Consider the following 15460-nt stretch of genomic DNA (forward strand, 5'->3'; position numbering starts at 1 on the left):
GCTTTACCACATACCCTCTCTCTAAGATGTCCCGTCTTGCCATGGGCCCAATGGATGCAGTGAGTGGCATGGAATATGGACTGAAATCTCTGAACCCATGAGCATAAATGAATCTTTCCTCCTTTTAAAGCTGTCTTGAGCATTTTATCAGTGATACAAAGGTGCCTAACACACACACTAGATGCCAGAAACTAACAAAGTCTTCCTATTCTTGCATTGCTCATTAGCTCCCAAAGTAAAAACAAAAACTTGTTGCTTAGGAAGTCATGAATCTATCCATAATGATGCAATGTATACATTTGTGGTTAGTGATTAGCCTGTCAAAAGTCTTCAGTACCAAAATAAAAAAACCTAACTTAGTTTTTAGGAAAGACAATTTAAGCATTTTTTCAAGAGTTTACACTTAGAAATACTTACTCTAAAAACTCACTAACCATGTATGTCTGTACCACACAACGGTTTAAAAGAAAGTTCTATAATCAGTTCATTTGGAGAATCGTGATGCATTTTTATCCATGGTAAGACAATACAGCACACTATTTTGTGCAGTCACTCTGATTTTTATCACATTGGCATATGTATATATATACATACTTTGAGTCTCTCTCTGCTCTATGTACAAACACACACATATTCACACACACACACACACAATTGACTTTTTCCACTTTACCATTTTGATACCCTCCCCACGGCACAGCATTTCGTACTTCCGTCTCTCTGGCAGGTAATCCACAGCAATCCCTTTTTTCTTTGGTGTAGTTTTCTGATCAGATGGGTCATCTGAAGCAGATTTATTGGTATCTTTTTCTTTAGTCATTATATACTCAAAATATCTTAAGTTACCATTAGCTCTCTGATGTTCAGGGTCTATTAGAGAGAAAAAAGTGTACACGGTCAAGTTTACAGTTGTTCAGTTGTCAGAAACCAGTAACATAAACACGGGGATCTAAAGTTTACCTTCCTAATTAAGATGCTTTTGAAAAGGAGGCACTAAGTAATTTATTAGTGCCAAAACAAGATGTAAACTAGTACTGTCCAAGTTAATCAGGACATAGAGCCACCCTGCACAGAGACAGCTCTGGTGACAGAAGCAGTTTTGAATGTTTAGGAAGCAATCACTGCTTCTACTTTGAGAACTTTATTGATCAGCCTTAGAACAATGTCCAATTTGATGTCAAATGACACTTTAGAGTCTTACTCAGCTGGGCATGGTGGCACATACCTTTAATCCTAGCATTTAGGAGACAGAGGCAGGAGGATCAAGTTCTAGCACAGCCAGGGCTACAAGGACAAATCCTGTCTCAGGGGGAGAAAAAAAAGATCTTCTTCCTCTGTATTAAGAAAAGGGAAAGATCATTTTGCGGCTACAAAGTAATCACTAGGTAAAGACAAAGTAGACATCTCATAACTGATATTCACCACACACAAATGCAGACCAATTTACATCTGAGGGCTAAGTACACTTTAGCTCCAAATTTCTAAGTAAGAAGGAAAAAGAAAACATGCCAAAATTCATTAACTGCCCCAGAAATTGCTAGTGATAATTTTTAGCTACTTTCTAGTAAAGAAAAACCAATCCAAACAACCACAAAGACAGAAATAAAAAGAACAGGAAGTAGAGGTATCACTTGTGGCATTAATCAGTGTTCAGTTAGTAAAATATTTTTAGTTCTTCTGAAATAGATCACAATGTACATTATGATATACAATAAGAGAGAAAAGTAAATGTGTATAGAAAGGGACTATATACTACAATGGAAAAAAAGTTGATTATTTTTCTGTATTAATTTCTACATGGGATGCAAAGTATAATTTAAATCAAGAGAAAAACATACCAAAAGACAAACAAATGTTATTTGAACTACTATCTTGATTTATTCATATAAGAAATAAACCAATTATCATAAAGCTCACTTCAGATGATCAATTTTTTTAAAACTGTATGTAGTTTTTATTTTAGGCTATAAAACAAAATTAGGCAAACAAACAAGAGAAAAATTCAAAATAGATTCAAATGATGTAAATGCTTCACAAATTTGCATGTCATCCTTGCACAGGGACCATGCTAATCTTCTCTGTCAGATGATCAATTTTTTTTTTGAGCAGTTGCATTCTTCTAACATTTATCATCTTAACCATAAAATAATTACATGTTATTCATAATGTAGCAAAGGCTGACTGAATTTATTATTTTATATATTCTGAGACTCCATTTCCAACAATTGAAGCACAGTAGCTCTTGGGTAGGAATCAAAGAATTTGGGGGGCTAGAGAAATGGCTCAGTGATTAAGAGCACTGCTGCACTTGAAAAGGGCCCGGGGTTCAGTTCCCAGCACCCACATACTTTCAAGGGATGCGACACCCTCTTCTGGCCTTAGTGATCACTACACACACGCTATAGTAAATACTCATACATAAAACAATTTTTAAAAAAATTCTCATATCATTTTTCTAACATTTGAATATGAAATGCAAAAAAGAATAATGTTCTTCAAAGGAAAGGAATTAGCAATTACCTTGGCCACATGGTAAGTAAACATTTTCAACTGAGTTCTTCATTTAGGTTTGATCCTATTTCTTTATTTACTCTTTGTAGATGCAAATTTCTGTCCCACCTAGTCCACAGCTGTTTAGTCCCAAATAAACACAGAGGCTTACATAAATTATAAACTGTTTGGATGACGGCTCATGTTTCTTATCGGCTAGCTCTCTCTTAATTATTAACCCATTTTTATTAATCTGTGTATCCCCAAGAGGTCTTGGCTTTCCAATGATGCCCAGACCTCTTGTTTCCTCAGCAGCTACATGGCATCTTCCTGACTCTGCCTACTATTTTTCTCTATTCCTGTTTAGATTTCCTGCCTGGCTAAATCCTATCTGTTCATTGGCCAAAACAGCTTTATTCATCAACCAATAAGAGAAACATATATTCACAGCACACAGAAGGACATCCCCCATCATTTCCTCTTTTCTGTCTAAATAAAAAGGCTTTAACTATAACATAGTAAAACTATATATAACAAAATAGTTATCAAGCAAGAACTATAGATAACAATATTTAATTCACTAACATTTTGCAAAATTTAAAGAAAATATTCTATCATCTATCATATCTTTGTGAGTCTAAAGTTTTATATGTAACTTATCTTTTATCATAACTAAGGACAACCATAACCATAACTATCTGTCTTCAACTCCATCAACTCTTTTGTTTTTTGTTTTTGTTTTTGTTTTTGAGGTAGAGGCTCACTATGTAGACCAGGCTAGCCTTGCACTCATAGAGATTCCCCCGCCTCTGTCTCCCAAGTGCTGGAGATTCAAGTTGTGCACAACTGTCACTTGGCTGTTCCAGTTTTTAAATCCCCAGAGGGAAAAAATGGCAGAGGAACACAGCAACTGCTGTGATACTATTAGGTAAAAAACTCATCTACCACTTACTTTGAGAGTAAGTAGTGAGAAGATAAAGACTGTCTAGTAGAGCAAGTACTAGAGTTGTGTAATTGGAGACAAGTACAAAGATACGTAGATAAAATGCACCCCCCCGTGTAAATAATGTAAATTAGACAGATAACATACCTAGTTCAAGAAGCTTCTTTGTGAGTGAAAGCGCTTTATCCAGGTCTCCCTGCTGGTACACTGCATAGCTCAGATAATCTAGGACAGAGACTTTGTCTATGGTAGAAACCTCGCCTTCCTCCAGTTGCATTAGTGCCTGTTCCATCCACAGTTCTGTGTGGTAATAGTCTGCTTCTGTATAGGCCACTTTGCCCAACTCAAAGCAGTCCTCGGCTGTTAGAAAAGACTTGTGCTTCACTCCTAGGAAAAGAAAACACAGAGCATTGGCAATCTTCATACGGTACTGTATTTACTTAGGGTTACATAAACTTTCCAAGTGCTACTTCATTTTGATTTGTTCTTAGTAATCTGATGGTAAGAAAAGCAATAATCAGCTGGGTGTGTTAGCACATACCTTTAGTCCCAGCACTCAGGAAGTAAAGGCAGACAGTGAATTGTCTGTGAATTCAAGGCCAGCCTAGTCTATATATATACTGTCAGATCTACACAGAGAAACCATGTCTCTAAACAAATTCAAAGCAAAGATTGTCCTGATTCTACAAACAAAATAATGCAGCATAACAAGGATTACGAAGCTTGAACAGGGGATGTGCCTAAAGAGCCTAAGGCCAATGAGATGGCTTAGCAGGTAAGGCCACCAGTCTCCAAGCATGAAGCTCTGAGTTTATCCCTAGAACTCACAGTGGAAAGAAAGAACTGACTCCACAGTTTTCCTCTGACTTCCACATGCATGCCATGGCACCCCTATGGCACACACACAAAATAAATAAATGTAAAAATAAATAAATGTAAAAAATGAAAAAGAATCCAAGATTTGGATAAAATTATGTAACATGTTACATGATGACTATCAATATATTATTATGTGGTGACATACTGTTTATGATCTAATAAAGCCACTGAAGATCAGAATGCAAAGCCAGTCACACTAATCAACCATAGAGACTGGCAATGGTGGCACATACCTTTAATCTTAGGACTCAGGAGACAGAAACAGACAGATCTCTGTGAGTTCAAGGCTCACACAGAGATGATCTCAGCACTTGAAAGCCCATGCCTTTAATCCCAGCACTAGAGAGGAATAAAGGAGCATGGTCTCAGGTTCTGGCAATTAGTCTCCAGCCACACTGAGGATAGGACTGCCCAGCCTTGGTAGAGGTAAGTGCTCTCTGGTGGCTTGGCTGCTTTGCTTCTCCATTCTTCAGCTTTAACCCCAATATCTGTCTGAGTTTTCATTATTGGTATTACAGTATTATTATTATTAACATCTGGGCACAGACGTTTTCATTTATCAAGTATATATGAAGCAGATGAAGTTACCAAAATGAAACATCAATGAAGTTATATAACAGCAGAAATCATATCTGTTTATAAGAGCTAGTTCCAAGACTGGCTCCAAAGCTACACAAAGAAACTGTCACAAAAAACCAAAAACAAACAAACAACTACAACAACAAAAAACCCATTTTCAATAAAAAAATAAAATGACAAAGAAAATTCCTGTTAAATTTATACAACATGCCAGTGAGGGAATGAACCCACCTATAGTCTTCCTATTTCAATTTAATAACAATGACTCACAGGTAAGCTCAGAGGCCTGTCTCCTCCCAGGGCATCCTACTTTGGTCAAATTAATAATACTAACCAACAAACTGATAAAAGAAATAATCTTGTATGATCTGGTACTTGTTATGTACCCAGGCTGGCCTCAAATTCATGGCAATGAAGTTTCAATAGCTGCAGTTGGCAGAGGATACATTCAACAATAGCAGATATAAAAATCCTAACTTAATAGTTGAATGTGATATAATTCCATAAGCAAAACAGTCCCATTAAATTTTGATGCTCACTATTGTGTTGCTGGCACATATCTAAAGTGAGCACACGGTTCAGCAAGTCTAAGTGTTTTGAGGCCATGGAAAGCACATTAGGAGGAGAGTATAAACATCAACACATTCAGACATCACAGTAATATTCTGGAATGACACAATACGCTGGCAATGTTGTATGAATAAACATGATGATAAAGGGCAGATATTCAGCTATTCTACTTTGGTACAGTGATTATGATTGCTTTAGCTATTATCTAGTCACAATTATTACAGAAGACTGTCTAGAATTGGGTTTTTGAAAAAAGAAGGTGAAAAAACAAATCAACACAGCACCTGGAAATGAGATTATTCCATGGTGGGCAAGAAAATGGGAGAAATAATACAAGCCCTCTGGCTGGGTGGTGGTGGTGCATGTCTTTAATCCCAGCACTCTGGAGGCAGAGGCAAGCGGATCTCTGTGAGTTCGAGATCAGCCTGGTCTTATAGAGCTAGTTCCAGGACAGCCTCCAAAGCCACAGGGAAACCCTGTCTCGAAAAACAAAAACAAAACAAAACAAAAACCCCAAAAAACAACAACAAAAAAGCCCCCTAAGGGATGGTGTCTGCTTATCTCTTTAGCCTCACATGTCACTACCAAATCCCATTCCTAACTCATGCACGGTCCACTGGAACTGTGTGTTAAGCCACACAAAATATTTGTTAGTCAGTGTGGTGGAGCACACCATTAATCCCAGCACTCGGGAGGCAGAGGCACGCAAATCTCTTAAGTTGAGGCCAAACTGGTCTACAGCAAGTTCTAGGACAATCGTGTCTACACAGAAAAACCTTGTCTCAAAAAGAACTAAAACCGAATCAATCAATCAAACAAACAAAGAAAAGTGTATGTTACTTATCTGAATATGATACACTCTCTCCCTTCTAGCTTTCAGACATGGTCTTTCTGTCTATAACACTTTTCCCTTGCCTATACCTGTCCAGCTCCTCTCCATTCTCCTGGCTAATGCCTTCTTCATTAGATTTCAATTATTTTAATATGTCTTTCAAGAAGTCATTTTTCACTTCTGTGAAGCCTGGAATTAGCATCCCTCCTGCAAGCTTCTACTATATATACTAAAGCTCTCCTGTAGCTTGATTCTAATTGGTATTAATAAAAACCCAGAGTCAGATATAGGGGTTAGTGCTGAAGATCAGAGAAGCAAAGTAGCCAGTCACTACAGAGTTCTTATCTCTACCAGTGCTCAGACCAAAGGGATGACCCTGTTCTCAGACTGCATCCTCAGACTTAAAACTGACTGCCGTAGACTGCACTCTCACACTGCCCTGAACTCCTTCCCGCTTATATTCCCCTCTCTGCCCAGTCGTATCCCTTCCTGTCTCTACCTCCTTAGTGCTGGAATTAAAGGCATGCCACTCCAAATGCTGCGGTCACCTTTGTGTGAGTTCTGCTTCTCTTTTAGACTGGATCAATAATGTGTAGCCCAGGGTAGCCTTGAACTAACAGAGATCTGTCTGCCTCTAGTGCTGGGATTAAATGTATACACCATCACTGCCTGGCCTCTATGGTTAACTAGTGTGGCTAGCTTTGTACTCTGATCTTTAGGCAAGCTTTACTTGTTAGATCATAAAAAAATATCACCACACTCTCCCTTCCAGGCATTCATTGAGAACATAAATACCTTAAATGACAAAGGTATTATCTTGTTTATTATATAATTTTTGTACTGATCTTAGTAACTACACATATGACATAATTAATGTCTGTTGAATGTGGGATTATAAACCAGAAGCCAACTTTTAAATGTTATTATCTTATCAAATGTTGTAATATAATGTTAATAGAAATAGAAAATAAAATACAAATCTGAGCACTCTGTTGTGGACTAATCCTTTTGTACACTGTGAAGATTTCTTGCTGTAATTGGTTTAATAAAGAAGCTGTCAACAAGACAAAATGGCAGCCCACAGAACAGGAAAAGATCTTCACCAACCCCACATCTTACAGAGGACTGATATGCAAAATATACAAAGAACTCAAGAAGCTAGTCACCAAAACACCAAACAATCCAATTAAAAAGTGGGGTACAGAAATAAACAGAGAATTCTCAATAGAGGAATCTAAAATGGCTGAAAGACACTTAAGAAAGTGCTCAACATCCTTAGTCATCAGGGAAATGCAAATCAAAACAACTCTGAGATAACACCTTATACGGGCCAGAATGGCTAAAACCAGAAACACCAATAACGGTCTATGCTGGAGAGGATGTGGAGAAAGGGGAACACTCCTCTATTGCTGGTGGTAGTTCAGACTTGTGCAGCCACCTTGGAAATCAGTATGGCTGTTTCTCAGGAAAATGGAGATCAGTCTACCTCAAGATTCAGCAATTCCACTCTTAGGCATATACCCAAAGGATGCACATTCATGTAACAAGGACATATGTTCAACTACATTCATAGCAGCATTATTTGTAATAGCCAGAACCCTAAAGCAACCTAGATGCCCCTCAACTGAAGAATGGATAGAGCAAATGTGGTAAATTTACACAATGGAGTACTACTTAGCAGAAAAAACAACAGAATCTTGAAATTCGAAGGCAAATGGATGAAGTGGAAGAAACCATTCTGAAAGACAAACACGGCATGTCCTCACTCATATATGGATTTTAGACAGAGAGCAAAGGACTACCAGCCTAAAATTCATACCACCAGAGAAACTAGAAAACAAGGAAAACCCTAAGAGAGAAATACATGGTCCACCAATGAAGGGGAAAGGGACAAGAACTCCTGAGCAAATTGGGAGGATGGGGAGAGAGGGAGGGAAGTAGGGAAAAGAGAAGGGGAGACAAGGGGGGAGGAGAACAAGACGGATCAGGAAGACTGAGTCAGCAGAGGAATAGAGGAGAGCAAGAAAAGAGATACTTTAATAGAGGGAGCCAGTATAGGTTTAAAGAGAAATCTGGTACTAGGTAAATGTACAGAGATCCACAAGGATGACCCCAACTAAGAATCTACGCAGTAGTGGAGAGGCCGTCTTTGATGCCCTTCCCCTATAATGAGATTGATGACTACCTTAATTGCCATCCTAGAGCCTTCATCCAGTAACTGATGGAAATAGAAGCAGGCACCCACAGCTAAGCACTGAGCCATACTCTTGGAATCCAGTTGTAGAGAGGGAAGAGGGATGAGCAAAGGAGTCAAGACCATGCTGGAGAAACCCACAGAAACAGCTGAGTTGACCTAGTGAGAGCACATGGACTCCAGTCCTAAAGCTGGGGAGCCAGCATTGGACCAAACCAAGCCCTCTGAATGTGGGTGCCAGTTAGGAGGCCTGAGCAGTCTATGGGACCTCTAATGGTAGAACCAGTATTTATCCCTAGTGCACAAATGGACTTTGGCAGCCCATTCCCTATGGAGGGATACTATTTCAGCCCAGATACACAGAGGAGGGCCTACGCCTTATCCCAAATGATGTGACAGACTTATGATCACCCATGGAAAGCCTCACTATCCTTGGGCAGTGAGTGGGGGGTAAGTTGGGAAGGGTCAGTGGGGGGAATGGGAGGATGGGAGGGAGAGTGAATGGGGGATTGATATGTAAAATAAGATTGTTTCTAAATAAAAAAAATAGCCATTAAAAAAAAAGCAGCTGACTGTCCAATAGCTAAACAGTATAGACAAAAGTTTCCTGTCTTAGAGCCACTCAGTCCCAAATACCTGGCAGCCAGCCACTTCCCAAATTAACACACAGAGGCTTAAAATTACTGATAAATGCTCAAACAATAGCTTGGGCTTATCATTAACTAGCTGTTACATTTTTAAGTTAACCCATAATCCTTACTTATGCTCGGCCATGTGGCGGTACAGTACTTTTTCTCAGTACAACATGCCCATCTTGCTCTCTTGGTGTCTGGCCAGTGTCTCCTTACTCCACCCTTCTCCTTCCCATCATCCTTAGTTTGGTTACCCCGTCTATATTTTGTACAGCAGAACAGGATAAAGTTAGGCGGGAGAGTCAAGCTGAGATGATGGAAAGAAGAAGGGCAGAGTCACTAGCAAAGTCTGTACAGAGGAAGCAGGAGATAGCTTGCCACACTGAGAAAAGGTGGCAAAGAAATAATGCTTAATTTAAAATGTAAGAATTAGCTAGTAACAAGCCTGAGCTATTGGCTGAGAATTTCTAATTTAAGTCTCAGTGTGTTATTTGAGAGTGGCAGCAGGACAGGAAAAATGCCTACATACTCCCCTAAATATTCCAGTTTATTTTAAAAATATTAATTTTACTATTCCACGACTTATCCCAAATGAAAGGTATCTTCAGCCAGGTGGTGGCGGCACACACCTTTAATCCCAGTACTCAGGAGGCAGAGGCCTCTGTGAACTCAAGGCCAGCCTGGTCTACAGAGCAAGTTCTAAGACAGCCATGACTAGACAAAGAGAAACCGTGTCTTGAAAAAAACAAAACAAAACAAAAAAAACCAATAAAAAAGAAGAGAAAAAGAAAGCATCTTCATCAATAACCATTTCTGTCTTGCTTTGTTACTGAGAAAACCAACTTCAGTCTGGCCACAGTGATAGTGAAAGGAGACAATGAGCCACCAAATCACAGAAAAAGTGACAGAAGCAAATTACAGTAAAACCAGACGTAACTCAAATTTTTTGCACAATTTTTTTGGCAAAATAGTCATATACTAAATTGCTTCATACTACAGAACCTTTAAAAAGTATGTATATGCATATTTTGCCTGCATGTATGTTTATGTACCACATATGTGCATAGTACCCATGTAAGTCAGAAAAAGTCATTAGATCCCCTGGAACTGGAATTAGAGATGGTTATAAGCTGTCTGGGTACACTAAAAACTTAACCCAAGTGCAATGAAAGAACTGCCAATGCTCTTAATCACTGGACCATCTCTTCACCCTCATACTACAGAACATTTTAATATCTGCCCATTTTCAGAACATCTTAGCTTTTAGTTAATGAGCATAAAAAGTTCTGATGATTAATCATCTTATAGTTTTATCTACAAAGTATTTAAGTAATATCAGATGTTCTAAAAGAAAAACTGGAAAAATGACTTTTCTTACATACTGAAATTCCTTCCTTAGTCATTGCTTTCATAGTATCAAGCTAAAAGCATTATCCCCTGCCATTAACTCCTAGAGAAAGGGAGAGTTTCCTTTTATTCTCAAAGGATACAAAGTAGGGCTACTGAGATGGTCCATCAGTTGGATCACCAGATCCCATGAAAGAAGGAGAGAACTCACTCCCAGACTGTTTTCTGACCCCTAAACACGTGTCATGGCATGTGCATGACCCCATTTACTCTCATATCCTTGTAAATACCAACAACAAATAGCTTTCTTCATTAAAAAAAAGAAAAGAAAAAGAAAGACCAGACGGTGGTACAAGCACTCAGGAGGCAAAGAAAAGGCAGATCTCTGTGTTCCAAGCCATCAAGGAGACCTGTCTCTATAAAATAAGCTACATTTAAAATCTGTAAGATAGAAAGCCAGGTATAGCAGTATATGCTTGTAATCCCAGCACTCAGGAAGGCTGCCATGAGCTTGAGTTTGAGACCAGGCTGAACTGCAGGAGACCATGTTACAAACATTTAGATATAAAGTTACTCACATTTTCCTAGTCGACTGAAGAGAACAGCTGGATGGGAAGAATTCTCTTACCTGGAAGATTGCCCTTTGAGATGGTGTCTGTGTCTAGATTGTAGGTGTCTTGCAGACGAATCAGAGCTTTAGCTGCTCCAACCTGATCTTCATCATTAGGGAAATACTGCCTCTGAATGGTCAGGTTAGAGATAAAGCCTTGAAATAGAAAAAATAGTGGGGGAGGCTAGGCTATAAAAACTCATTGACTTTTAATACAAATGTACTAACTGTAAATAGTTTCATTAATTTGTTGTCAACTGTATGTATTTTGATCAGTAAACATCAGATATTTTTTAAACTAATGGAAATGTATAAGTGAATAGTTAGCTGGAAGACTAGCATTCATATTAATATTTTCTAGTTTAAAATTAACTTTTCCCCATGAAATTAGCAAATTTTATGAAAGACTATGGGGTTTTTTGTTTGTGTGTTTCTTTTTTGTTGTTGCTGTTTATTCAAGCCAGAGTCTAACTAGACCAGGCTGACTAAGACCTCATAGAGATCCACCTGCCCCTGCCTCTTGAGTGCTGGGATTAAAGGTGTGCACCATTACATCTGGCTCCTATGTTTCTTATGCATCAAAACAAAACCTAATATACTGCTTAAGTTTTCCCAATGAAAAAGAGTAAATGTATACATGATTATAGATAATGTGTTATACTATACATAATATATATTATAGTATATGCAATATAATATTCTATTATTGTTTTATATTATATATAGTATATATATAACTATTTACAGTAGTGACATTTGTGTTATTAAAATTTTAAATCACATTTTGATTTTGTTTTTTTTAAAGAGTGCTAATAATCCATATCTCTTTAGGGACTATATAGCTATCAAGTAATTCATTTGTTAGTTTGGTTTTAATATATTTATATAAATCCTGTAGTGTTTGTGTCTGTCTGGGATGGGACCCAAGGCTCTGTGCATTTTAGACAGGTCCTCCTTCCCTCTCTCCCCCCATGCATATATAGTTTTGTTTTTTTTTTGTTTTGTGTGTGTGTGTGTGTGTAGAGACAAAAGGTATATTTCCTTATAAATGGTCTCAGCTATTAATATAGTGGGAAAATCTGCGCATGGTAAAAAAAAAAAGTATCCACCAGCATCTGCCATTACTTTTCATGATCTTATAGGTAGTAGTGCTCCTTACTTACCCACAGGAGACCCACTGCAAAACTATCAGTACTTGAAAACTTTATAGACTGCTTTTTCTTTCACAAGTTCAGTATCTTTTCTAGCTAATAGAGGTGCTCATCATGAGCATAGCTTTTGTAAACTGTGGTACAATTATTAAGAATTTCTTTTTCCTTGTTAATAATTTAATGAATATGAGACTTATTCTTACCAAGGATCCTAGCGCTGTTTTTTTTTTCTTTCATTTCTAAGTCAAGAACTGTCACTTATAGGAACATATTATTGCTTTTCTCTGACACATCCAAATTGCAGCATCATTATCTTGCACTCATGGATCGTATGTGCTCCAAGGGCTGCTTAACACTATGAAATGTGAGACCACAACAACGCTCTGAGAACAGAGGGCACCTAAGGACTAAGGGCAGGGATATGCTGCAAGGTACCTGACCTCACATCTCAGCAGGTCAGCAGAAGAGTTCATCTCACAGTCAGAAAGCCACAAAACTTGCAGGTTCTTGTTTAGTTTTGAAGTTTTCCACACTTTGGAATGGTGGCCAACTATAACGCCCACGGATAAAGAGACTGTAAGGTTTACTTTGCTGCTCACCAACACTGGTAAGCAGTCTACAGAGTATTTTATCTACATGGTTCAGCTTGAAACTTTCTTCTTTCTTTCTTACCAGTCACACATTCAACAAATAGTTGAGCTTCTACAGTACACTACAAAATCCCTCTACCTCCTTAAATTTCAGGCTTGGTTTTTTTGTTGTTACCCAGAACACCAATACTCCTACTATAATTTTATTATTTCACATGCAAAGACTTTTGAGTATTAATGTCTATACTTTCATTTTTAAAAATTTATTGCCTATATAAAGTAAAATAACATAAACACAAAATACTGGATAAACACAGCTAACACTCCTCTTTGTAACACGACTACCAATGTTTTTACTGTTAGAAATGAAATTATATTCCAAATCATCTAATCATTTCTGTAGATCAAAAGATAAAATCACTCACGTTGTCACAAGTATTAGAAGTTACTATTTTTTTAATCTAATGCTCCAGATATCAAGTGTCTCTAGTCAAATTAAATATACTTGCAATAATTAAATTACAACACAAACACCTGCTGTACCAGGAACTGCATTAGTTTTTGGTCCTGAAGTCTCTTTAAACTTACCATCTGACATATCCTTGAGGACCAGATTCTCCAACTCACTCCATTCAGTGTTCAGACGTTTCACTAACTTGAATGCATTTACAGGATGCCCAACAAACCCTTCTGGATCTTTCGTTGCTGTATTGGTTAGTCGGTCTAACTTCTCTGCCCATCTATAGACATAAGACATAAAAGTAGCGTACTAAGTCAGGCATGCTGGCACATGCTTTTTTTCTTTCTGAAAATAGTTTTTTTCATATAATATATTCAGATTATAGTTTCCCCTCCTCTAACTCCCCTCCACTTCCCCACCCACCCAAATGTGGCCCATGCCGTTAATCCAGCTCTCAGGAAGCAGAGGCAGGTGGACCTCTGTAAATTCAAGGTTAGCCTGGTCTATACCCAGTCCCTCTCCACCCCCTCAAAAAGAGTGTGCCAAGGAAAATCACAGTCAAGTAAAGAACTTGGGGAAAAGGCACTAATCATAAGCTTTTCATTTAAAGCTACTGTCTACAACTCCTTTTTAAAGTAAAATTATAAAGACTCTAAAACACAAGATCTTATAATAAAAATCTAACTTAAGAGTATCAAAACTACAACTATACAACTTTTCTGTTTTATATTATTATCCCAAATGGAATATCATCTTAGTCAAAGCTAATTTTTTTTTTTTTTTTGGTTTTTACAAGACAGGGTTTCTCTGTATTGTTTTCGACGCTGTCGGTCCAGCCCAGCCTTGAACTCACAGAGATCTGCCTGCCTCTGCCTCCCAAGTGCTGGGATAAAGGCGTGTACCTAGCTCAAAGCTAAAATTTAATCACTCAAAACTTTCATTTCCCTGTAAGTCCTAAAAGGCTAAAATTACTATTATAATAAAAATAAAGTGGCCTGCCTAAATTCTGTTAAGTATGAATTTAAAACAACTTAGACTCTAAAAACAAATTCTATTTTCTTTTTTTTTCCTTGGGTAGGAGTGTTTTGCCTGCATGAAGGTATGTTTACCACATGCATGCCTGGTGCCTGAGGAGGCCAGAAGAAGATATCAGATCTGGAACTAGAGTTACAGACAGTTGTGCACTACCATGTAGATGCTGGGAATTGAACCTGGATCCTCTGAGAGAGCAGTCAATGCACTTAACTCCTGAGTCATCTTTCTAGCCCTATACACATGTTTTTTGTTTTTTTCTTTTAAAAAATACTGGATCTCACTATGTTGCCACTCAGGCTATCCTTGAATTTCTGGACTCAAGAGATATTCCCGCTTTATTTCCTGGAGTATACTGGTGCATGCCATTGAGTCCAGTCTAATTGATGCTAATTGTTATTATTATTGCTTTGTTTTACTCTTTGAGATAAGGTCTTACTGTATTATGCAGTCTAGATTGATCTTCACTGTGATCCTCCTGACTCTACCTCCCAAGTGCTAGAATTACATGTGTGTGCAACCATGTTAGGTTAACTTATAGCAAATCTTTAAACTCTGTGTAGAAAATAAGTTTTAAAGCAGAAACATCAGCTGGGTGGTGGTGCATGCCTTTAGTCCCAACACTCGGGAGGCAGAGGCAGGTGGACCTCTGTGAGTTAGTTTCAGGACAGCCTCCAAAGCCACAGAGAAACCCTGTGGGGGGTGGGGGGTTGTGGGGGGATAAGGGGGGTGGGGGAGAAACATCAACCAGGTGCACTATTCAACAGGCAGAAGCAGGTCAATCTTACTGAGTTTCAGGCCAGCCAGTGCTACACAGTAAGACTGTCTCAAAATGCATACAAAAATCAAAAACATCAATACTAAGACATTCATTAAACAAAGCACAAATTCTCAATTTAGGATTAACTATAAAACTGAGTCAATAAAATTAGCACTCAAGGAAAACCACATGGTTTTTATATTAGATAGCATTAATCATGCTTATCACTGTAAGCTCTACAATGGAATCCTATGAGTGAAACTGGAAAACCAGGAAAGCCAGCAGGTGGCTTATTTGGGAGATTATGGAAGATACTGGCATGACTTTTCTTCTACACTGTGATGGTTAATCTTGACTGTAGGCATCATTAGATTGAGAAGTAACTCTTAAA

General features: G+C 38.1%; 1 protein-coding gene and 1 non-coding gene across 3 annotated transcripts in view; both read right to left on the reverse strand.

The window, feature by feature from the left end:
• P4ha1 (prolyl 4-hydroxylase subunit alpha 1) overlaps positions 1-15460 on the reverse strand; it is a 139830-nt gene that overhangs the window by 22843 nt on the left and 101527 nt on the right. For both annotated transcript variants that reach the window (XM_040732008.1, XM_040732007.1), the window contains exons 4-7: positions 13406-13557; positions 11095-11232; positions 3581-3820; positions 674-870 (exon numbers count right to left, since the gene is read on the reverse strand). In XM_040732008.1, the coding sequence (XP_040587942.1) occupies positions 674-870; positions 3581-3820; positions 11095-11232; positions 13406-13557 (727 nt within the window). The remainder of the gene's footprint in view (positions 1-673; positions 871-3580; positions 3821-11094; positions 11233-13405; positions 13558-15460) is intronic.
• Positions 2016-2121, reverse strand: LOC121134405. Its single transcript, XR_005871478.1, has one exon. It is a non-coding gene; the product is annotated as a U6 spliceosomal RNA (small nuclear RNA).

The sequence above is a fragment of the Mesocricetus auratus genome, unplaced genomic scaffold (genome assembly GCF_017639785.1).
Source record: "Mesocricetus auratus isolate SY011 unplaced genomic scaffold, BCM_Maur_2.0 Super-Scaffold_100027, whole genome shotgun sequence".
Taxonomy (NCBI): Eukaryota; Metazoa; Chordata; class Mammalia; order Rodentia; family Cricetidae; genus Mesocricetus; species Mesocricetus auratus.